We start from the raw sequence: 25,776 nt of genomic DNA on the forward strand, positions 1-25,776 counted from the left end.
CAGCAAATAACTATGAGGGATCCCTGCATGATAGAGTGAGGAACCCTTTGAGGATTATCCCCCCTCAGGTCCTTGTCCTACTGGCCTTTCAGTATGTGAGTGCCCCCAACAGGAACATAGCACTCAAAGTATAGGAAGCCTCAGTGGTGACCATCAGACCTCAACTGAGCTAGTGTTTAATGGTTTCTGCCTGTGTAGCAATATGCAACTATGGAACATACCTGTGATAAATATATTTAACAACAACAACAATAAAACTTGTATTTCTTCTCAGCTTTATCCACCGCCATGATGAGGCCTTCTCCACAGAACCCTTGAAGAACACTGGGCGAGGCCCACCTCTTGGCTTCTATCATGTACAAAACGTAAGTACAGAATCTGAGAAGGCTTCATTTTGACAACTCCATGGGCAGCGCCTGCATCCAGGGTGGAAATAGCCTCTGGTAGAGCAGATTTGTGATTGCCATAGAGATGGTATTAATGGTGACACCTTTAATGTCAGGCAACAGTACTTGAAACAGCCTGATTAACAAGGATATGAAAAAATACATTGTTCTGGATTCAGGGTGCCGTTCTTATACGAAGAATGAAGCAAGCTGTTCATTTTGTGCATAATTGGTGACCTCCTTCTGGATGAAAAAGAGCCATCAATAACAATCATTGCCATTCAATCTGAAAGCTGTATTATAGGCATATTATAGCTTGTTAACTATAATCTGTATTGCATACTTCTATGTGCGGCAACAGCAAACAAGTATTCAAGATGAGGCACAACCATTGCACCAGGACATCATGCCCTGTGTCGCATGCTGTACTTGCTGCTGCTTCTTTTTATCATTGGTATTAACACTTGGAATTTGCAAAGTGCTTTGCAGTCTTTATTGTGTTCACCCTCATAAGTCAACATCATTACCATCACACAGCTAGAGAGCTGAGAGGCCATGACTTTGCCAGATCAGTCTATGGCAAACCTAACATAAAAACAGGACTTAGAGTCCTGCTGAATTCAACCAATGGCCATCTAGTTCATGTATAAATCTGTGAAATGAAGTAATAAAAATCTGTGCCCAAGTACCGCTTTTAGTTTATAATTTTACTAAGGATATTTGTAGTAGCAGTAGTCGCACTGAGTGCCTTTCATTTGCCATGTAACCAATGTTAACCCTAAAATTTGCTGAAATAAATAAGTGAATGGGACCTTGTAGTTATTCTGTTTCAAATGACTTTTCTTCTTCTTTTCTTTCCTGTCTCTCAGATTGCAGTGGAGGTCACCAAATCTTTCATTGAGTATATCAAGAGCCAGCCAATTGTCTTTGAGGTATTTGGACACTATCAGCAGCATCCTTTCCCGCCTCTCTGCAAGGATGTCCTCAGGTAAGTGTCACCTCCACAACAACTGCCATTGTCATAGAATTAATCTCTCACTGGCTTTGGGGTTTGCCCTACCTTAGCCCAGATTACGTCCATTTTATAATACGAAAAGCTTGTGGCTGTAGCAGTAAGGACATTGGGGCTCTCTTCATTGGCCTTATTTTGATCAGGTTCATGTGTTCAGTGGCAAGGATCGATGGTGCATTTTCAGAACTTGCAGTTTGTTGCATGGTAGAACAACTAAAGCATGCTCAGGTATATCATCCAAGCCAGGGAATTGTGTAAGGTCAGATGCTGCTGTTACATTTACATCGTTAGAGCTCAAAAAGTCTTGGTCTGGTCAAAGAGTACAAGTCTGACACTCAGCTGGACTAGACGAATCAATGCTGAAGTCTTGGTTGCAACTTCTGATTCTTGGGTGGGTAAAGAGTTGGAGCAACTGCTTAGTACCCTATCAGCTCATGTTCAGGTCCTATTATTTGACCAAGCACAAATTCCTATTGGACCTACGTTGCTATATTCTAATTTCTTCTCCCTGTGTTCCCTTTTTAAAATTAGTGTTTCTTTCTCTACAGCCCCCTAAGACCATCCCGGCGCCATTTCCCTCGGGTCATGCCATTATCCAAACCAGGTAGGAGAGAAATTGCTTTTCATTTAGCATGATTGTAAATAGAAATGTAGGAAGCAAAAGGATAGGAGAAGCAGCTGCAGTCTCATGGAATGGCTGCTGCCAGGTATGAAAGAATGTGATGGAGCAGGTCTCTCAGCAGAGCCAGTGAAGTGACCTGAGCATGCCCCATAGCTGTGGCATATTGAATACCCTCCATTTTAAGTGGGGGGGTCTTTTTTGCTCAGAAGCTGTATGCTGCTTTGTTCCATCAATTGAATATACATCTTCAGCAAGTTTCTAAGTTTTTGCCTTTTCCACAGCTCTCTCTAGCAGTGAGGCTAAACTTGAGCTGTGCACACACCATACATTTAGAGTACACTTAAAGCACAAAGGAACTCCCCTCCAAAAAAAATCCTAGGACCTTAATTTGTTAACGGTGCTGGAAATTGTAGCTCTATGAGGGGTAAACTACAGTTCCCATGATTGTTTGGAGGAAGCCATGTGCTTTAAATGTATGGTGTGCACGCTGTCTAGGCCTGCTCCATCCCTTTCTTTAATCACTATAGATGGTTTGTTGATAACACAGTGATACCCACGTACAGCATTACTGTCACCAGTATGTATCACCCCCACTTCTAAGTATCTGTCTAACGTGATAAATGCTTGGCTGGCTTCCTCATTCTTCCACACTGTGGTTCTGAATGGGACACTACATTTTAAGGCTATAGGGGTTTGCAAGCACTGGATGAGCTGCTTATGTATTTTATTTAGGCTGCATCATGTTTCTGTGCATAATTGTTTCATATTGTATTGTGCTCTCTGTTTGCCTCTCTGTTTCCACTGTGAAGAACAAGAGAGATCCCTCCTGATGATTAAGGGTCTGATACCCAACGTGCTTGCTGGCCAGCTCCTGGAAACATTCTCTGGACACATGTTGTATGCTGCCAGCACAGCCTCCTCTTTCCTCATCAGAGAGGGGGAGGATTCCAGCACCACACCATCCCTCTTACTTGGGAAGTGTGTTGTGAAAAAGGCTCAGAAGCCTGGTTGGTCCCTGGACAATGCTTTGGAAGGCCCAGACTCAGGGATCTTGACTTGGAGGGCTCCTGAGAAAGGCACCAATGCACTACTCAGAAGGACAGGAAAAAAGGGGGGCAACATAAAGCAGTGTAATTGCATTGCTTTCTGTTCCCAAGTTTAGTTTGTATAGTGTCTTGAATGAATCCACAACATATGTGAGTCCCTCACAGGATGACTTTGATCCCTGAGTCAACGGGATATTCCATTCTGCTGTGTGCAGTGTTCTATGTGACTTCCTGCTACCTCTTTCTTCTGAGCTCTCTCTCTCTCTCTGTGTGTGTGTGTGTCTTGTGCTTAGATTTATTTATGGGCTGTTAGTGCAGCTCAGGGGATTCAGTGATGGTGTTGGGCCATTCATTCCTCTCTTAAATAAGGGGTGAGGAAACCTGTGGCCCTCCAGATGTTTCTTGACTACAACTCCCATGATGTTGGCTAGGGCTGATGGGAATTGTGGCTGTCCTGATGCTGTTGTACTCCATCTTCCCCATACCTGTCTTCAGTGTTTGGCCACTCCCAATAGATTTGAAAATGCTTAAGGATAGGGATATAGGTAAAGGTAAAGGTACCCCTGCCCGTACGGGCCAGTCTTGACAGACTCTGGGGTTGTGCGCCCATCTCACTCAAGAGGCCAGGGGCCAGCGCTGTCCGGAGACACTTCCGGGTCACATGGCCAGCGTGACATCGCTGCTCTGGCGAGCCAGAGCTGCACACGGAAACGCCGTTTACCTTCCCGCTGGTAAGCGGTCCCTATTTATCTACTTGCACCCGGAGGTGCTTTCGAACTGCTAGGTTGGCAGGCGCTGGGACCGAGCAGCGGGAGCGCACCCCGCAGCAGGGATTCGAACCGCCGACCTTTCGATCAGCAAGTCCTAGGCGCTGAGGCTTTAACCCACAGCGCCACCTGTGTATAAATGCATATAAATCCATAACTGTCCACAGCACCTTACAGAATAGTATTGGGGGGGGGGGAGCAAAGACAGAATACCTAACTTGAGACATTTGCAATTTCACCAGTGAGGAACACAAGTAGAGGGAGATGAAAAGTTCCACTTGAGATGCCTAATGGGATTGATTTCTGGAGTCCTAGGACATGGTACAATAGATCTCCTCAGGATGTCTCAAAGTTCAGGCATGCAGAATTGCTGTCTATATGTATGCTAGCCGACCACAATATTTTCCAAACATCCACTCCAGAAGAAATGCCTCTAGCTCTTAATAATATGCTTATTTACCTACACGGTTCTTCTTTTACACCACTTAACAATGCCGTGAGCATTAGCCATCCCCCTTTCTTTGTGTGTCTTGTGTGTCTTTCATGAAAATCTTTAAGCCCAGTCCTTCTTGTTTGTCATTCAGGGAGACTGCATTGCTGATGAAAACAAACTAAGACTTTGTTTTCATATATGTGGGTCTGCTGATCTCAATGCAGGAAAAGATGTGTTTTGGGTGTGCTTATGCATTTGCTTACAGAGCCCCATCCATCTTCTTCTTTGTATATCTGGGTCCAAAAGCCTTCTTCAAACATTAATGGATCTTACCATTGACTCTCTCTAAATTTTAGATACAGTAGTAAGTGTTGGTGGAACTGACTGTCCTGCCCTTGCTGTGCTGTAGGGCTTGTCCATATTTGAGCATTATTTAGCTGTTAACCCACTCCCCCCCCATTTGAATTATACCTCTGCATTTTCAGTTCATACCAATAGGAGTTCCCTTTTGTGTTTGCCCCCCCCCTTCTTCTTTGTTGGTTCTATTATGCCAATTAAATGCTATAAAGTTTTTTATGTGGTTTGCTTGTGATTTTGTGCAAATTTGAGAGTTCCAAAGAAAAAATATAGATAAGGCTATGCTCCTGCATTCAGGAGTACTTCAGAAATAGTTGGGCATGAAAATAAATGAAAGCATTAAGAAAATAGCGGGTGTGGAAAGGGGAGTAGCAGAAAATGATGATTGATCCACCTACACCCAAACCCTGAAACAAATATTCTGAAATCCCAAGTGCGATTGTTTGGAGCCTGATTTCTCTCTCCCCCCCCCCCAATTTATTGGATCATCCCCATTTCAGGTAAACCCGAATTTGCAGGGGGGAAGCATTGAGATTGGTGTTCTTTAAGGGTAACACCATGTGGACTACATAAATCAAATAGGAATGCAAACAGCTGCATACATACTGTAAACTCCAATGTGGACAAGCCCAAGTTGTGAAGCCAGTCTACAATCTGAGAAGATAGGGCTTGTTTGCCCTTATCTTTGGCCTCTAATTCCATTTTTTTACCCTTTGCAGTGCCTGCAACCAAATTGAGTGCCATGACAAGGCCCAGCATTGGCCCCTGCCAGTGCAAGTATGATCTGATGGTTTTCTTTGAGATCTGTGAGCTTGAGGCCAATGGCGAGTAAGTGTCTGTATTTGTCAATGGATCAGTGGGATGGGGATAGCTTTCTTTTCTAGGAGACATAATTTGATCATCTTACCTGAAACTTGTCTTGGAAATGACTTAGGAGACTTCTTAGGAACATGCTCATTTAGTTCTCTCATTCTTTATTTTGCTGAGTTGTGCACATGCATAAGAAGAGCCCTACTGGATTGATCCAAAGGCTGCAAGTTAGAAACAAGCTATATATTTGCAAAGCATTCCACAGAGAATTTGGGATACAAAACCTGTATGTAAAAGTCAAGCTGTGGGTGAATAGTTGCCTAATGAGATAAGAGTATATATTACTGTATATCACAAATAATTACTGTACATCACAAATAAGTGAACTGAGTATCCTTATGCCACTATAGATAGAAGAATCTTAATTTTTGTTCTCTCTGTTTCTCATTTTCCCAAACTTTAATTCAGTTCTCTGCATTCTGCAGCAATTTGCAATTCCTTCCCACCAAAATAACCCTCACGTAAATTCATTGACATCTTAGTGAAAATTTCTCCTAAGAAATACATTTTTGTATGCAGTTTTGACTAATATACACATTTTTGCAGTCAGTTTCCCTTAATACAGTATAATGCATTTCTGCGTGTTATTTTTTTTCTAATATTTTCATTTCCCTGCCCCCCTTCCCTTAATGTATACATTTTTGTAAACATTGCTTGGGAGAACTGCATTGCAAAATTTGGATAAATGCAGGTTTTGAAGGTTAGCTGTGCTTTGGTTCACATATTGTTTCAGAAATTGCAAAATTGATAGATTCAGCTTTAAATGCATACTGCATCAAAATTCTCCACCATCCCTGCCATCCATGCCACACAGTATGATCATACCCTTTTTTCTGGGTGTGGTCTGTGCAGGATCAAGAGCAGTTTGTTGCCATAATCCTTCATGCCCTCCTGCTGAGTGACTGTGAAGCAGTCTGAAAGCTTCTCTCTGTGTGTTTCCCTGTTTCTTATCTGCTTTTGCCCTTCTCCCACAAGGCAAAGGATAGACTGATGCAAATAGACCTAGCATTGACCCTGAAGTTGTGGAGACCACTGTGGTGTGTTCTGTAGCAATCGTCCCTGTCTGCAATGTGGGGCCTTTGATGGGATGCGGGCTCAGGGCATCCCATAACACAGGCTGAATGCATTTGGTGCAAATACAATGTTCAGTGAACTTGTTCAAAAAATACAGGCATGGTAGCATGGTCAACACAGGCAAGGATCTCTAAGAGTGTGTTTCACTTACACTGTTTGGGGGACTTGGTGCTGTGGGCTGACATTCCACATCCTGTCTCACTGTAGCTTTCTTTTATAGCTACATCCCTGCTGTTGTGGATCATCGTGGAGGAATGCCCTGCCATGGAACATTCCTTCTACACCAGGTATTTTCTGCCCCAATACCCAAGCTCATTGGCTCTTTTCTGTAATGATATTTTTGTTAGGTTCAGTTCTACATCCAAAAATTACTGGAGGTGGGTAGTGAAACACCAATAAAAATACAAGCCTCCTGCCATGTTTAACTAAGCAACTTTGGGCACAGACCTGGAATGGCAGACTCTGGAGACACATGAAGAGGTGCATGAGATGGAATGCTAAGACAGTTAGGAAAAAAGCTCTCTCCTGTCAAACAGGAATCTCAACTGCTGCCAGAGACTGGAGAGAGCTCAGAGCCATGGCCTGGGGTGGCTAAACAGGATTCAGAGGAGCAGGAGGTTCTGGCGTTATCTCCCAGAGCCATGTGATGCCTCCCCTGGTGAGAACAGGTGCACCAACCCCAATGGAGTGTGCACCTGTAGGCTACACATTTTTGCAAAACTAATTCTTGCTAATAAGGTGTGTGTCCCATCTTGGCAATCAAACTTGTTGGGTTTAGAACTTTGTGTCCTGATATTGGACTGTTATCTGGCCTTGCTCCTAGCTCAGTTAACTTCTTCATTCCATTTGTAGGAGCCACAAGACTGAGTTAGCACTTGCTCACTGTTGCACCTTACGCTCTCACTCTACTGGTTTGCCATAAATTTGTTTTTCATGCTGAGCAGTACATAGAATCTTTTGTCAGGAAAGGAAACGGGAGAGGTTCAACTGTGCTCTGCACTGCAGATTACCTCCTTTAAAATGCCTCCTCCTTTTTCTTTTCTTTTTTAAAAAGTATTTTTATTGCTTTTCTTCTTATAGGTTAAACAACAGCACATATGCAACAAAATAGTAACTCCCCCTTAGTAACTATGATGCAGCACAGTGCAATAAAAGAGGAGTAACACAGAATCAAAATTGAAAGCAGCCAAAAGTTTTGATATGCTGTAGGAAGTCCCTGTTGTATATCTTGCTCATACGCATAATAAAGCAGTGCCCAAATGACCCTTTTAAATGAGGTTATCCTCAAGACAAACTGTATTTATTTGCCTATCTTGGCAAAGCACTTGTCAAGTAGAGGGTGTGGGAACTATGTGGCTAGCACTGTAGATTGCCTAATTTAGGGGCCAGTTTATAAGAGGCAACCTGCTGTAGGAGCCATGTCCTTCTCCCTCTCTTGGCCAATAGTTTTGCCCCTGTTCATGCACATATCCTTTTGCAAAGGGCAAAACCCACCCAGTGCTGCACATTGCTTAGCTGAAGTTCTCATAACCGCTGCCTCCTTTCTCTTTGGGCATGGTGGATGACAGGGTATCCAGAGGAGAATCACCGTCACCCTGGTGCATGAGACAGGGAGCCACATTCGCTGGAAAGAAGTGCGGGAGCTGGTTGTGGGTAAGTAAAGCTTGTGTCTACCCTTTCTTGTATCTCCTAGCCAAGGGGGTGGAGTCTCAGGCCCAGGAGTGCAAAATGACCTCCCGGGCTTCTCAGAGTGCACCCTGGGCCATTTCGTCTCGTGGGTCTGGCTTTGTGATGGGCTTGGATGTGATAATGCTGATGGTTTGCCTAGATGGAGGGTGAAGATGTGTGGATGTTGTGTGTGCAGGGCTGAAAACCTCGTGGCTTTTGTGCGGCTGGAATGAACAGGGCAAGGGTGGTTCACTTCCATTGGAACTGGTAGGGCAGAAGGCAGGAAGGCCAACAGGAAGTAGAGACAGAGCCAATGGCAGGCAGAACCAACTCGCTTTAGTTTTGTCTCTGTTCTCCTCCCTGCCAAATTCTACAAAGGCAGCCCTGAGTCTTAAAGAGTAGAAAGCCAATAGCTGGTGCCACTCCTTGGGCTGATTGTAAGTAAGAAGGCAGGCAGGTGGGGGTTAGATGAGGCCAGATGGAGGTTAGTGGGGCAGTGCCCTAGTTGACCAAATGCTCCAACCCTCAATAGTAAAGGAGTCACATCCATTGCTCTGCTAATTTTTGCCTCTAGCCCCACCCACCAATGGCATGTGGCTCCTGGAAGGTTCCCCATGAGGGAATGCAATGCTAAGTCTGACAATGGTTCTCCGCCCCTGTTGTGGCCAAATGGTTGCCTGAACCGAGCAGCCCCTTACTCCCATTGACTCCAGAGAGGTTTATAGGCACAAATGCTATGTGCTGAGCATCAAAAGCAGTGCTCTGAGACCCCAAGTAGGCCCCTCAGCATTCTTACTCACTTGTAGACAGTCTGTACTCTGGATATCTGTGTCTTATTCTGGTATGTGGTGCAGTGAAAACCATTCAAAATGATATTTATATATTGTGAGGAACTATTCTGCCCCTAGAACCTCAGGGGCTGTGAGGCTACTATATCAGGGAATTTATGTTGCTTATGCAGGCAGATTTTGAGAAGTGTCCAAATTATAGTGGTGTGGTAGGCTTGCTGCCTCTTATTTGTTCCAGGGCAGCATGGATCTGTATAGTGAGAGAAACAAAAATGTCGCAGCAATATGATTTTCTTAATAACTACAGCTTGACAAGATCACCACATTGATAGGCTGAAAAATATACCTGCGTTTGAGTTCCCTTGGGAATAAAGTGTATGTGGTGTTTTCTGCTTTTAGGTCGGATTCGGAACACCCCAGAAGGAGATGAATCCCTCATTGACCCCAACATCCTATCTCTGAACATCCTGTCATCAGGATACATCCGCCCCTCCCAGGATGATCGGTGAGTCTGGCCACAAAGCATGCTCTGCTCATTTAACCTGAGGCAAACACGACCTCCCTGTAGATTTTCAGGGAGCGTAGGTACCTAAATATATATTGGGGGAAGCATTTCTCTGAAAGCCCCGCCCCTTTACTGCAGTACGGACAGCCAGTGAGCTAAAGCCATGCTGAGGCTAGCTAAGTAACGAGACTATAGTGTCCAAGTAGCAGAAAGAGAAAGCAACAGTGGTCCAAAATATTTTCCCCAAGCATCCCTCTGATTGAGAAGAGTTTTACCAGGCTGGTAACAAAGATTCCCGCCAAACAGGCCTGATTTTCCCTGTTTGGCCTTGGCCATGAACATCCATCACCTTATCACTGAATGTCCAGTGAATTAGAACCATATCAGAAGCTACTTTGTACTAGGCTCAGACTATTTGTCCATTTAGCCCATAATTGTCTACTATGACTGACAGCTTCTCTTCAGGGTTTGAGGCAGAGATCTCTCCTACCACATGCTAACCAATATTTTAAACTGCCACACATTGAATCGGGGACTTTCTGTGTGCAAATATTGTGCTCTACCAATAATCAATGGTCTTACCCCATACATACAGAATTTTTGGATTTTGCCTGTGGTATGCTGTTCCTTATACATTAGCAAAAATCCCATTATTGCTTATCACTGCTCCTTGTTCATGCACTAAGAGCTGGTTTTCTGGGGAAAAGATAGAACAGGACTGTTGAAAGTTGGCACCAGCTGCTTGGAGATATTTTGCTTCCTTGGAGCTGGAATAGCAATGCTTGCACCAAGCACATTATCACCAGGGCAAATTCAGAATATGCTGGGACGCGGGTGGCGCTGTGGTCTAAATCACTGAGCCTCTTAGGCTTGCCAATTGGAAGGTCGGTGGTTCTAATCCACGTGACAGGGTGAGCTCCCGTTGCTCTGTCCCAGCTTCTGCCAACCTAGCAATTCAAAAGCATACCAGTGCAAATAGATAAATAGGTACCACTGCGGCGGGAAGGTAAATAGCGTTTCTGTGTGCTCTGGCACTTGTCACGGTGTCCTGTTGTGCCAGAAGCAGTTTAGTCATGCTGGCCACATGACCTGGAAAGCTGTCTGTGAATAAACGCCAGCTCCCTCGGCCTGAAGCGAGATGAGCGCCACATCCCATAGTTGCCTTTGACTGGAGTTAACCAAGGGTCATTTACCTTTACCAATTATTATTATTATTATTATTATTATTATTATTATTATTATTATTATTATTATCCATTCCATTTCTATATCATTTTATATTTAAACAAAAATATCGCAAAGCAGTTTACAACACATTGAAACATCAAATAAACGAATCCAGAATAAAACATTACCGAAGAAAGTCAAATATAAAGTATAGATTCAAAGCAATATAATGTAATTATCTTAAATATTTCAAAACAAAACATTACAAAGGAGGTCAAGTATAAAATGCACATTAAATAAAACAGTATAATTAGCAAGAAAATAAAATATTATCATAAGCATAGAACATATCTGCTGCTGTTGCTGCCTATCCTGTCAATGGTGTGAAAGCTCAGGTTCAATGACCTGGGTCTGCACTAAGACAGCCAGGATGGTAATGCATTGTAACAGTTATAATTCCTAAGATGAAGGACTGAGTTTGGTCCCATGGATGGGGTACTCATGCTACTATGTCAGGAGAACAACAGGCAAGAGGCAACACGGCTTCCAATCTCAGTTTCTTTCGCTTTTTTGGGTGGTGGGTGGGGAATATCCCTTTCCATGTCTCCTGTAGTTGTGTGGCTACTCCATTTTTACTGAAGCATCCCAGGCTGGTCCCTCAATACTCATCTCCATTCAGACATTTAACATAACATCATTTATCCTGACCTTCTGGCAAAAGAAACCACTCATCACGAGCTTGTATGGTTGAGCTGTGAACAATTAAAATGCGGGTTGCGGACGAGGCAAGGTGTTAGTATGTGATGTGTGAAAAACAGAAGCTGCCAAAGAAATGCTGGAAGAGAAGACAGATTGTCTGAGGTGAGTTACCCTAGGACAAAGGTTATGCAGTAGGGAGGTTCACACAGCCTACTCTCCAGTGCTGAAACAATGGGTAAAAGGAGTTGTGGGGCCACACAGGCTAGCTCTGCCCTTTTCCTGTGCTGTCTGAATGTTTGGATGGTGGGGAAGCATTTCATCAGGCTTAGCTGTGGCTCACGTCAGTCATGGAGGCAAGGCTAGCCCATAGCTTATACCCCCTCAGCCATTTTTTCAACACTGCAAGGAAGACTGGCATGTGAACTTCCTAATGTTAACAAATGAGCAAAGACTCTTTTTAGTATTCAGCTCTAATGGAGTTTCTCTTCCAAATAAGCAAGCAATATATAAATGACATATAAAGTGAAATGTTAAAAAACCGAGGAGTGGAATTCCATGTTGTGCTATGATGAACATTCTGTCTGCACAAACATTGCAGCTTGCCAGACAGAGCAAGCCCCCCACCATGTGCTGTTGTGGAAGTTTTCCTGACCCCCTTGAGCCAATTTTGGTGTATGTGGGAGGAGGAGGGGGGAAGCCTGTTGCACAAGCAGAAGTCATTGTGCAGGGGTTCCAGTGATGGGGCTGATTAAGTGAACCCAACCCAGAAAAATCAATGAAAGGAGGGCCAACCAGCATACAGCAGTGTCTCTCTGAAACAGTAGCTGCTAAAGACCTGCTCCATGGATTAAGAGGGAGGAGATGCAGTTATGGAAAAGTATTTCCAAATGGCAGTTTCTTTAGCAACAGACACTGCATGCACAAGCAAAATAGGAAGAACCTCACAGCAAAAGTAACTGCTGTCATGAGTGTTCAAAGTGATCATCCCTAGTTTTGCTCAACAGTTGCTGCTCCCCTGTGACAATCTTGGGAGTACATTTGGCTATTAGGGATAAGCACAGCAAACCTGGGTTGCAAGTGCCCAGCTTGTCGGCATGCCAGCCACCTGCAAAAGTTCTAGGATCACTGAATAAAGCTGACATTAAAGATTTTCTGTAGTGGTATGGTGGATATTGATCCGTAAAAGAACCGAGTCATCCTGGATGTGCAGTCCATTTAGGTAATTCTGCATATTGGATTGGATATCTCTACTGTGGGGATGGGGGACCAGTGGCCCTTCCAGTGTTGCTGGATTACAACTCCCATCTTCCCTGGTCACTGGCCATGCTGGCTGGGGCTGATGGGAATTGTAGTCCAGCAACACTGGAAGCTCACATGTTGCCCACCCCACTGTACTGCATATTCTGGGAAGGGATTTTTCTGCTTCTGTCTTACTCAGACTCTCAACAGAATACTTGAACATGACTTTTCAAATCAACTAACAAAGCATTCATATGCTTTAGGGCATGTTTGGCTTGTTTCATTTACAACATTTATCAATTTCTCTGGCAAAGCAGCATAACTCATTAAAATTCATTTTTTGAAGAAAGCAATTAAAACTCAAAAGTGCCAGGAACAATAAAAAGGTTTATCCTGGGTCATGAACCACCTGTCAGGTTGCTTGGGGAGGAATCACACATACAGAGCATTCATGTATTGGTTCTTCCTCTCTGGATCTGTGCCTGGCATAAGAGCAATATTCTCAGCTGCCTGCATGGATGATAACTGAATTGTTGGCTGATGCCTCAGAGTTTGCTAGCAGGATGGCCAGATTTTGCAGGAGGAGGAGGACAATCTAGAGCAACTGAGGAAGACAATGGACAATTTACCATCTTCCAGAGTCTCCACCCTTCAGTTCTGCATGGGCTCTGGGGGCTTGCTTTGGGTCTTGATGTTGCTGAAGCGAGAAGGGTGGGAACCTACCTAACCCATCATGTGAACCTTTTGCTTCTGCTCACTGCTTTGCTATTGTGTGTTACCTAGCTGCCTTCCCAAAGACCTAATAACAATATTTTTTGGTCTCATTCCCTCTATCCCCCAGCCACTGAAACCTCTATGAGACTAGAGAAGGTTCCATTGCCTTCATTCTTATAAATGCAGTGTAGAACTTGGAAACTCCTTGTCACTATGGCATTAACCCCCGCCCCCCAATGTGTAATGGTTAAGCATGAATTAACATGGACCGAATGGCCTCGGGGGCTCATTCGGGCCTTAATAACTTGATTGGGTGATGGTTGATGCAGTTATGTTCCAAGAACTCAAGGTAAATCCTAGTGCAATAAATGAGGCTGGCATCACATGATTCAAATCTCAATACCAAGAGGGTAGTCCTGTTCCTTACTACATTTGTATTCAAGGTGGCATACTTGGGCTTTGCTCACAAGACCACTGTGAAATTGGGTAGGCATGTAAAAAGTGATGCACCCACTGGACTTCATGACTATACCAGGATTTGCTCAGCTCTCCCCAGTTCAGGCCCCAATATTCGGTGTCAGTGTCGGACACTCACTCACTCACTCACTCACTCCACTCACTCATAATGGTTGTGATATTGGATGCTTTGCTATTTTCTACTGCAGCTTTTTGTGGCTTGCCAGTGGGCAGAGAGAGGCGCTGTTTATAGGGCTTGGGCTTTTGAGAAGCTGCACTATGGAACTGCTGCTACTGCTGCTGCTGCTGTTACCACCCATTTGAACTCACACTAACCATGTGATTGTTTCTGTTTTTGCAGGCAGTTTCTTGATTCGGATATGCCTAGGTATTATTTGTTCCCCTCCCCATTTATTTATTTATTTGACCTCCTCCCTGGTGCCCCTACCCAAGTCAGCATTGGGGTCACCAATGCTACAGTTGGAACTTCCCTCCACCCACTCAAATACACCAGCTTCTTTCTCCTTCTCTTCTGTATCATTGGGCTTTTTGTTCCATTTTGTTCCTTGGGTCTCTCTCCCCACCCCTTGTTTGGTTTCCTTTTCTTCTTTCTTTCTTTCTTCCTTTATTTTTTTTTTTAAAAACAGCTCTCTTTTTTTAAAAAAAATCTTGTAAATCTATGTTCTTTTTTTTTTTTTTGCTGGTTTTACTTTCTGTTTTGCTGCGGTTGTAATTTTTTCTGACATCTGCCAAAACTATGCTGCCCCACCCTTTGTCCATGCTGAAGCCCCTTCCCTTGCTCCCAGCTCTGGCACGAAGGCAGTTTGGATAGCTGTGTGCTGATGCAGGCTGCATGAGAAGCTGGGCTGGGGGGGTGCAGGAGAGCCATTGCCGTGTGAGAGATGAGGGAAGAACCTAGTTTAACAGGCTTTGTGGAAAGGAGCCTTGTGATAACAGCTTCTGTTAAAACTGTTTGGCAAAACGCAGCCCAAGAAACTCAAATGGTCTGCAAGTTTTACAGTGATTGGTTTGCATGTAATGCTAAGCCAAACAGTGGTTTAGTCCTGCTGCTGCACTGCTGTTGAGCCAAGCAATTGTTTGACTTAGCATGCTGCCTAAACCTTAGCTCGTGGTTTGAAACACTCCATGAGCTGTAACCAAGGTTTGTTCTTGGTTTGCAGTTCTGGAGGAGACAAACCAGGAGCCTGGATTCAGATGACACACTAAACCAAACCTTAACTCACAGGTGCAGCAGGACTGGAAGAAGAGCAAGGTGGCTGCAACCTCCTCTCCAGAAGCTTGCACACTTGTGCATTCACACTGAGCTGTGGTTTGGCCTAGCACTGCATGCAAACCAAGCCAGCGGGAATGGTTGACGTTTAGAATATTATCCAAGGTGGACAATCTTTACATACAATCTGAAAACTGTACTTAACTTTGGAAGATTTCCTCCTTCCCCTAAGGTGTGTTTGGGATTTCCCTTTGTATTTAGAGCCAAGGAAGAGAATGCTGAGAAAATGGGATTGTGGATATCAAGGTTTGTTTTAGTTTACTGGTTTTTCTGAATGAATTCCATTGAGAGCCCAGGACTTAGTTCTTGGCTGCCTTGGGTTTGCAGAAGTCAGTAGTCCAGCATGGGCAGAATAGGAATAAAATGAGGCCTTTCTTGCTTACCTTGATTGCAAGTCATTTGCAGATATTTGATTGATCTGAGGTGTCTCTAGGGATTGTGGTTATGCTGAGGCACATGCTTATTGAGCTTCTATTTCTGAAAGTTTGGTACAAAAGTTGTCATTTCAGGGAAGTGTAGATAGGCTAAGATATAAATTTCATGGAGTAAATGGAATAAACTGGACTATGCTAAGTGTCCTCTGATTCCTCTGGAGTAACTATTCAGTCTGCTGGTGATGATACAAAGAAAGATTGATTCAGTAACAGTCCATCCTTTTCAGAGAGTTTGAGAGATGTTTCATAAGGGATGCACACACCTTCTTTTTCTCCCACTGCCACCTCTACATAAAGAGATTTTGCAAGATTCTGAAACACGACAAAATCCTGTTATTCAGGAATGAAATGAGTAGGATGAGCCACCCCAATCTCTGAGCTGTGTGAGATTCCAGGGGTACCATTGCAAAAGGAAAAACAGAGTCTGTTTTTCCTTTTGCAACAGTGAGGCACAGTGGAGTCTGCAGTGTCTTTACGATATACGGATTATTTGCCTGAACCTACATGGAGAGAGTGCAGAGCATTCACATCCCAAGAGGGTCCTGTTCTTTCCATTGCTGCATCCTCAGATTCCAAGAGACTCCAAACACTGTGTCTGACCCTCTCTGCAGCATGAAACAGATGGCCCACCTCGTGCTCTGCCCCCCGCACTTGCTTAAATTCTAGCCCTATATTGAATCCAGATATTTTAGGGGAGTCTTGCCCCCCTCCAACTTATAACAATATCATAAGCAACAAGACCTCTTTCAAGCTCTGAAAATAATTCTATGTGACTCCAGCCTGAGGGCCAAAGTAGATGAGACAAGATGTGTGATCTGGACTATGGCATCAGGGACGTGGGAGAATGGAAAACCTTCCCTCACCACCATTTTCTTGATTAAAATCACACACCAGGTTGCTGTTTGCCTGAGGGCAGTATGAAAATGGTGCTTGGGGTGCAAACAGCACTAGGAGGAAAGCTGAACACCCCAATTCTCAGCACCATAGTGCCATTCAACTACAGCTACCCCCTTCCCACAGTTTCTATTGATTCAAATGTAATGATATGAGAGATCCTATTACATATCTGCATAATTTCAACAACTTCAACTCTAAGATCATGAGAGAGATGCAGTATTGAATTTCAGTACCCAAAATCAATAGACATTCTATACTGGAGATACAGTGGTACCTTGGTTTATGAACTTAATCCATTCCGGAAGTCCGTTCTTAAACCCAAGTGTTCTTAAACCAAGGCATGCAGTGGGGGACTCAATTTACACTCAACAGGAAGCGGAACATGTTCTGCTTCCAAGGCAAAGTTCACAAACCAAAACACCTACTTCCTGGTTTGCAGCATTCTTAATCCAAGTTGTTCATAAACTAAGCTGTTCTTAAATCAAGGTACCACTGTACTACCCTTGTATACTATACAATGATGCTGCAAAGCAATAATATGTGGTTTATTGCTTGCATGTGGCTCTCTGATTGGTGCCAGGCACCGTTTTGTGCAGGTAGTCATTATAGAGGTATAGCAGTCCAGTAAATAATGATATGCCATCCAGTCATACATTGTTATCACTATCCTGGCCTTTAACTCCAGGGAATAAGTATACTTCCAGAACTCAGAGATCGTCAGTGTTTGGCAAATACCTAAAGACCAAATTAGACATGTGCAGTTAGGCAGCCCATGCTTAAGGCAGGGGTCTACCTATTTTTAAATAACAATAGATATCAATAAGTGTTAACTAATAAATAGATTCAATCTTCAGATTCTGCCTTTCCGTCTTAGATAGAGATGAAAGGATCCGTCAGCTTCAGTTCTCTGAGCTTCTCATTTTTTCCATTCCTAAATTTGGGTCCCAACATTTCTGCAGCAATTTGCAAATTTTCTTTTTAAAAATCCACATGAAAGTTAGCCAATATTTCCTAACAAGCACAGTTCTGTATGCAGCTTTGACTAATGTAAGGCTTTTGCAAGCAATTTCTCCTAATATAATGCATTTATGTATAAATTTCATGAATATATTCATTTTATGCATATTATCATTGATTAAATAAATAAATTTGTATACCACCCTATACCCGCAGGTAAATGAATTGTTGTAAGCATTAGCTAGTTGGAGTACGGCATCTCAAAATTGAGATGCATGTGCATTTCAAAGGATGGCTATATATTGGTTCTCATACTGCTCGAGAAAGTGTGAATTTGATAAATTCAGCTTTAAATGGGAAGTGGATTTAATTGCTCCCCAACCCTAGCCTTAGTAACAACATTCCAGAGCTCAGTTCCTTCTTCAGCAGTTCTGTTTGTTTCGTCCACTGTGTTCTATTGCTTGTTCCAGGTAGCATGGTGGAACTGTGTTCCATTATTGGCTTGTGTGTGAGCTTGGGTAATGTTCTCCTTGGGATGAACTTGACAGTTGTTGTGTGTATTTGGTGTTGGGAAGGAACTTTTCCCAGGTCAGATTGACTTTTAGCACTTCTATGTAAATTGAGACACCAGCTGATTTTCCTCCAACAATTGGTATTTACCAGTAATTATTGCTATATCTTGAATTCCATATCTTGCTATAGCACCTTTGCATGGCACACGTTGCTTGCTTCTTCTCTTTCTTTATCAGGGCATGCTGTAATCTGGACCAGAAAACTTGATCTTTTTCAATTTAGCAGCACATTACTCATCACAGTTCAGTGTATAGTATGTTTTAATTCAGTGATTCCTAAACCTTGCTGGTTTAAGACCAGAAGGTTATCTCATGTTGCCTTCAGTTTCACAAAGCTGGGAAATAGGAAGTGATGCCAGATGTCTTCACAAGCATGCCTCTGTGATCAGTGACAATGTTGTGCAGTGTCACAAACTGTGCTTGCTTACGACTTGCTCTCCGTGTACCCTCAAATTTCCTTGGTCTTTCAGGCCTAAATCCAGTTGAGGAGGATGGATTGCCAGGGACCAGCAAGGATGCCCCACATTGTCCTAGTCCTGTATTGCCTTACGAAGCAACTTACTCTATTGCTAGAGGAACCCTCCTGTGCAGTGAACCACCCTTGCTTAAAGCAGTAGCTGGCGGCATGGGTTAAACAGTGGGAATGCTCCCTATTACGATTCTTATGCTGGCTCAACACGGAGGCGTTTTTGTGTAGCACTACAGTAAGGCTGTTCAAGAGGTTGAGGCACGAGTTCATACTCATAGCTTTCCAGATCCACCATAACAGCTCTATATAATTCAGACTGGCTTTGATTCAGTAACTTCTCTAAAATGTGACCTGCAAATGACCAATTGAAGAAACTTTTGATAATATATTTTCCTAACTCACTACCTTGGATACTTGAGTGTAAATTCTAGACTAGATTACAGAATTTAAAGCTTTTTTCTCATCCCTACCGTCTGACTAGCAATGTATTATGTGTGAGCTAAATTGCCTGTTGAAAAAAATGCAACTTCTGCTTATATGCAACTTCTGCTTGATAATATATTTCTAAATTCTCCAAACTGAATACCAGATGCTTAGGAAAGTGATTGTATTAGTAATATATATTTCTGGTGTTGTCAAAGGATAGGTACATAAGATCCAATAATTAAAGAGCACACACATACACATTTCTTCTTTTCTAGTGTATCAGTGTAGACAAGCCCATAACCTATGGAATAGGGTTAAAGTTTATTGTTGAGTGAATGAGTCTAGGGCAATGGATGAACACCCAACGTTCTCAGTACAAATATCACGAAAAAATGAATGAAGTGACATAATCAGAATTCTATGCACTTAGCCCCCCTCCCCCCAATAGCATTCCTTCATCTTAACTTCTAGATTTGAAAGTCATACTAGTGGCATTCCCATTAAGTTCTTGACAGTGCAAAATTCTGTGTTCTTCGTTTTTTAAAAGGAACCCACAATCTCACCTTCCCACCCCCACCACATACAATATTTGCTTAGCAATGTGTTTTCAGTGATTCATTTGTATTTGGCATGTTTTCTTTGGAAGAGGGCTGAAAACTATTGTGCGAATTTCACCCAGAACCCCTTTCTGCTTTTGCCTTGCTCAAGTCATTTTAGTCCATTTTTCACACTGTGAATCAAAATCTTGATAAGAATCACGCTCCACTGAAAACAGAGTCTTGATCCTTAAGCCTACAAATAGTGCAAGTGAGCCTAGCTGGATGGACACAGATATTAGAAATTCAACTAAAAAGTGAAAGGAGAGTGTTGAATACGCAAAACTCTGTTCTGAATTTCATTCTGTGACCATGCTCTTCTACCAAGAGAGGGCACTTCCAGATTGACTGTTCACTTATACAAGATGAGGTTGTTATCCTGCAGTTTCTAGTGCTAATATCCTGTCACTTTTCTCACCAGAAAAGGTCTGATAAGAAAATTGCCCTGGAAAGTGCAGGATAACAACCACTAGCTAGCAATATTGTATAAACTCCATGCAAACATATCAAGATTAATGCTCAATAAACAGGCAATGTTGTAAAGCCTCTGTGCAAACGTGTCAGGATCAATGCTTAACAAACAGCTGGTCTAGAAGCTCCCAGAGTGAAGGGACAATAGTATTTTTGCTTTTCATTTGTTGCCCACCTTTACCAAATTCACAACAATCTATGGCTGCACTTTGTTCAAATCACCATCTACCCCATGTAGCTGCCTCTCTGGGTAGCTTTCCAAAGGGCACCATATAAACAATGCTTTCTGACATTTTGATTTCTTTGTGTATGTGTGTATGTGTACATGTGTTTGTCTTGGGTTGCCTTCCACTTATAGCATTTCACTGGGAAATGACACTAGGTATTTCTTTACTCTCACACACTTGCTTGATCTATTCCCTCCTTCTCTTTTCTCTTTCTCCTCTCCCTTGTTTCCTCTTCCCTTTTCCTTTTCCTTTCCTAATCTTCTTTCCTTCCTTCCTATTGGAGTTACCTGTTCTCCCGTGGCTTGTGTCTCCGTGATCTTGGTCTCAGCTCTTTCAGTTTTGGTTTTGGCAAGATGCTGCGACTCTCAGTGTCAAGATGCAATGTTTAGAATGGGATAGAAACTGTGCATCATCAACTAATAGTCAGATCCTCTTTAACAAGAGTCAACAACTATTTCTGAGAGGTGGACCTACTATAATGCACAATCTTCCCAAGAGGAGACCTGGCTTCTTTTTTAAAGAGGCTTCTGACTATGTTGATATGAGTGTTGGTGAGCTGTGAAAGTGGAATGTCCATGTGGAAATGTTTTTGAATCATGAGGATGCTCAGACACATATTAAAGTCCCAATATTTTGGTCACCCTTTTCTGTTGTTTAGTGGCACAAAAATGCTGAGCCAAAAAGGTTCCACCAAAGGAATGCCATCATAATGGGAAAGGCTACTGAAAGGGGATGAGAGTCACGTTTGGGTGTCTGTATATCCAGAATGGAGAACCATTTTCAGCATGAGATCTGTTTTAGCTCATGAGCAGCCTTCTGGGGGCTGCATTCCAGTGGTGGTGGGCAGGGCCAAAGGCAGATGTGGGCGGAACCATGGTTGTGACTTTTACAATGGGCTACAAAAGCCAGAGGGTTCTATGCACAAACACTGCACAACCATCTCTCCATCCTCCATCCAGGCAAACAAGGAATTGTCATCATTCAAATAAACATTCCAGCAAGGCAAAGATACTTGGAAGAGGGTGTGTGGCCTGGGGAGAATCCTGAGAATCTGAGGGAGAGGCTTGGGGGGGGGGGGCACATTCAGCCCTCAGGCATGAGAAGCCCTGTTGCTGCTGCATGTCATCAGAGCTTACATCTATTTACCTCTATTTCATGTGTCGTGATCTTTCTGGAAAGCTTGGCTTCCTCAGTGGGATAGTATGTCACAGTACTGGTAGACTATCTCAGTTATTGTTCTCAAAAGACAATATGGGTGTTTTTTTAATAGGGCCCGCTAAAAGATCACACTCCCCCCCCCCCCGCAAAAAAGGGGCTAAACTCAGGTACCTTATGTACCTAATTTCACAAAGCAAGAAGTAGTTCTGAGATATCAGTAACCAAACAGGCTAGGGTAAGATAGGTCTAGAGAGAATTATATCTCCCTATCATTCAGAGTCACAATACTCCCTATAAATCAGAGATTGGTGGAGTAGTCAGTTTTCTTCTGGAGCTTTGGTGACTGTAGCTGTATGTGGTAAACGAACTTCAAAGAGAATTCACTGAAAGTACTTTTATGAACATATCAAACTTTTAAGGTCTGCAATGCCAAATGCTTCTGGAGAGATGGAACTGACTGCAGCACTGAGCATCCTCACTCTTTTCTTTTCTGAACATGCTTGCTGAAAATTAGTACCTCCTTCCTGTGGAAGGAAGATAGATTGTCTGTGTGCTATGTTTGACTGAAGAGATATGGCCCTGGAGTGCTTTAGACAAAATCTGAAAATACCCAATTGTTTCAGGGATCAAGAGAAGCTCTCTGTTTTCCTCATCTTTCCCCTTGACTCTTGCTTCCTTTCCCCTTGCCCACATTCACTCTCAGAGGGCATGTTTAAATTACACCCCACAATAAGTATGGAACAGATATTTGGCTTTACCATGGCAATGTAAGCAGAAACATCACTTTTCTGCTAAGCCATAATATTTACAGACAACTTGAAACTTGTTTATTGCCAATTCTAGATGAGAGAATGCCACCTGCATGCAACTTTCTTTCTATTACTGTGTCGCTCTTTCTATGTCTTTCTGGCACCCCATCATCTCATGGCTTAAATTTTAACCTTAAAACATACCCCAAATCACCTCTGCTCTTATACAATATTTAAAACAACAACCATGAATTCACAGCACAGAAGTTTCCCTTGAGGATTCCCACAGATGCCTTCACTATTGCTGTTCATAATGAAGGGGTGTTTTTGAGCCACAGCACTCCAGGATGGCTGCATCCATTCAGCACAAATATGTCTCTGTGTGTGTGCATGTTTGCGTACTGCTGCTGATGCAATTCTCACAGTTTGGTGGTTGATGGTAGTGTTTATTTGTAACCAACCATCTTGCTGTCTCTTTGCAGGACGTTTTACCAGTTTGAAGCGGCTTGGGATAGCTCCATGCACAACTCTTTGCTGCTGAATCGTGTCACCCCATACAGAGAGAAAATCTACATGACCCTCTCGGCGTACATTGAGGCAAGACCCATCAGTGTCTTCCTAGCATTTCCTATAAATAGACCACACAGAGCTGAGTTTTAGAAAGGGGCTTCCACCTTGATTTACTCCAGTCCTCCCTGTCTTAAGCAGTTCCATAATTCCTTGTGATTCTCAAACTAATATGGGGTTTTGGATGACACTAGGCTAACATAGCAATACAAGAAGCCCTTACATCAGCATTTGCCAACCTGGTGCTCTCCAGATGTTTTGGATTACAGTTCACATCAGCCCCAGCCCAGCATTTTACCCTGAGTGATAAAATCCATTCAGACGTTGTTTCTGTGTGTACATGAAGTTTGTTTGGGGGAGCTGGAATGTCTTAATGAATTGCTCCCATTTATTAGTTAGAAGGTCTTAATGGGGTGCACACCTCCTATGCATGAGTAGGTCACCATGCAATTTGATTGAGCAGGGTTCAAACTGCACAGGGTTCCAGGTCATGTAGAATGCCTACATGCCCACAGTTACAGTTACATAGATCCCTCTTTCAGACTAATGTATAGAGATGGGACAACATCAGGAGCAAGGGCAGTGTGTGCAGCACTCTTGTCCTTCCCTCCATGCATTTAAGGTACATATAGAAGAGTGACTAAATGGACCTACAGAGACTTGCTCAAAATCATCCAATGAGCTTCATGGCTTAACAAGCATTCAGACTCGGATCTCCCTCATCCAGGTCAATCTGTGGGGCAGCCAGTGTGGTGCCTTCCAGATGTTGAAGGACTACAACTCCCATCAGCTTGGCCATTGGTCAGGGACGATGGGAATAGTAGTCAAACAACACCTAGCCATTCCTGTTCTATCCACTAGACCACAAGACTTTCTTACTTTTGGATAACTATAAATGATGGGCATTGTCACCATCTGTTTATGAAAGTCTTCCCCTAAACAGGAAAGTTGGACAAAAGCATTCATAATGTATTGTCCCTGAAACTATTACTAAAAGCAGCAGTATTTGGGAAGCAGGGTAGACTCTTAAACTGAAGCTAGCTCCGCACCAAAGCCACTGCTTGCCAAGAGAATAGAAAGGACTGCCAGTGACTGACAGGGGAGAGAGCCTGAGGGACCATTTTTAGTACGCAGTGAGCATCCTTCCTAGCAGAGCACCTCTTAGCAAATGTCACTGTCTGCTTGTTTCCAAAACTTGTCTTATTTTAATAACACTTGTAGGGAAAGCAGCTCCTCGGAGTCTTGTTCTACTTTTTGCAGGAGTTTACCACCCTGCTCCCAGCGGAAATCCTTTTGCAAGTGGATGCTTGTTTTAAAATATAGTACAGCTCTAAATGTGATGATAAAATGATGTATGGTTTCCCATAATTGCTTTTGTGGCAAGTAACATGAAATGCAGCTGCAGTGGGTGGGCTGCAGAGCGTGTGGGGGAGGCCCTTAAAACTTCTCCGGGCCATTTTTCTTCTTGAAATCTCTTCCGCTCCCAGCTGATTTTTAGTCATTCAGATGAAAGACAGTGCTATTTTTCTACAAACAAGAGGTGCTGGAACTCATTTAAGAACACCTCCCTCGTTGTCTTAGAATGGCAACGGTGCCCACCTAAGATGTGCCAGAACTGGGTTCCAGCGAGTTCTAGCTGGAAAAAGCCCTGGTTATGTACCTTTTGTCTACCTGGCTGTCTACTGCTAAGGATTGCGGACTTCATTGACTGTTTTTTATTTTTTATTGAGAATTTTGTTTTCTTTCTGACACCATCATGTGTAACTTGACCTTATATTTCTTGGCATAAGAAGTGCAATAAAACAATGATTTTATTGTTGTATTTTGTGCTTGATCTAACTGAATGTAGAGTGCCTTGAAATTCTAAAAAGAATGAAGGCTGTTATAAGAAAATCTTTTAAATTAGCAAATCCAAATTATAACAGTGGGCCATGCTGGATGATAGCTCTATCATATATGATACCTACCTAGGCATTTGCCATTGGAGCAGAGTATGGGTAGGCAGGCAGTGAGTAACACCAATGAAGCGCTGCTGCCTGTAGTATAGCTAACTGATATGCATTGTTGTTTTTAACTAAATAATAATAATAATAAAAAATAATAAATTTTATTAATAAATAATAAAAGACAGGAAAAAAGGGATACTAGTACTCTGCTAGGTGCCAGGTTTCTAAAGCAAGGATTCCATGTAGCTGTATGTACAGGAAAGTGTATATAAGACTGTAGTTTTATGAGAGTAGCTCCAAATAGCAATGATATAAACATCTATGGATTATTAAGGATACATGCATGACATCATTGGGAAACCTGCTGCAGAACATCATTTTGCTCTTGAAGGCAAACTCACACCATCCGAGAGCCTTTCATTGTGTACCAACAGCCAAGAGCATCCCAGGAAAGTATTTTTTAAATTAAAAAAACCTAGCAAGTATCCTCCTATTTTAGATGGAGAACTGCACCCAACCAGCTGTGATCACCAAAGATTTCTGCATGGTCTTCTACTCCAGAGATGCCAAACTCCCTGCTTCTCGGTCCATCCGCAATCTTTTTGGAAGTGGGAGCCTTCGAGCCTCAGAAAGGTAAAGAAGTCTCCTTTCCCGTTCTGCTGGCAGAATAAGAGCATACCTCAAAGAAGAAAAACTTGATTTATTAGAAAGAATGCATATAAGTCTAGATATATACATAGGGGTTACCAACAAATGTTTATTAGTTAAGAATAGTCCTGCTAGGTCAGGTCAGTGACCCATCTAGTCCAGCATCCTCTTCTCACAGTGACCTACTAGATGTCCATGGAATGACCACAAGCAGGACTAAATCACAACAGCAGTCTCCCAGCAACTAGTATTTTGAGGCATACTGCCTGCACAACCATGGAGGCAATAGCCATTGTGGCTGGTAGTCACTGATAGGTTTATCCTCCATGAATTTGTCTAATCCTCTTTTAATTCTATCCAAGTTGGTGGCCATCACTGCCTCTTGTGGGAGATAATGCCATAATTTAACAATTTAACACCGTGATGTGTAAAGAAATACTTTCCTTTGCTAGTGTGACAGGGCTTAACCTTGCAGAAGCCATGCTGGTTACACTTCAACAAGGTTTGTTCTCTCATATTTATATGGTTATTCCTTCTTTAACAATACTGTACTTTTTACCAGTTT

The 25,776-nt window shown here is 42.9% G+C and overlaps 1 protein-coding gene across 22 annotated transcripts in view; it reads left to right on the plus strand.

Moving 5' to 3' along the window:
• The window catches only part of KIF1A (kinesin family member 1A), a 114,023-nt gene that overhangs the window by 77,569 nt on the left and 10,678 nt on the right, over positions 1-25,776 (plus strand). For 7 of the 22 annotated variants that reach the window (XM_081912412.1, XM_081912418.1, XM_081912406.1 and 4 more), the window contains 10 exons: positions 275-365; positions 1,256-1,374; positions 1,947-2,002; positions 5,343-5,451; positions 6,788-6,854; positions 8,136-8,220; positions 9,423-9,528; positions 14,165-14,191; positions 22,533-22,647; positions 25,063-25,196. In XM_081912412.1, coding sequence (XP_081768538.1) covers positions 275-365; positions 1,256-1,374; positions 1,947-2,002; positions 5,343-5,451; positions 6,788-6,854; positions 8,136-8,220; positions 9,423-9,528; positions 14,165-14,191; positions 22,533-22,647; positions 25,063-25,196 — 909 coding nt within the window. Of the gene's footprint in view, positions 1-274; positions 366-1,255; positions 1,375-1,946; positions 2,003-5,342; positions 5,452-6,787; positions 6,855-8,135; positions 8,221-9,422; positions 9,529-14,164; positions 14,192-20,274; positions 20,299-22,532; positions 22,648-25,062; positions 25,197-25,776 lie in introns of all 22 variants that reach the window. The other 15 variants (XM_081912419.1, XM_081912405.1, XM_081912408.1 and 12 more) reach the window with 3 other exon arrangements.

This window comes from Podarcis melisellensis, assembly GCF_964234715.1.
Source record: "Podarcis melisellensis genome assembly, chromosome: 5".
NCBI lineage: Eukaryota > Metazoa > Chordata > Lepidosauria > Squamata > Lacertidae > Podarcis > Podarcis melisellensis.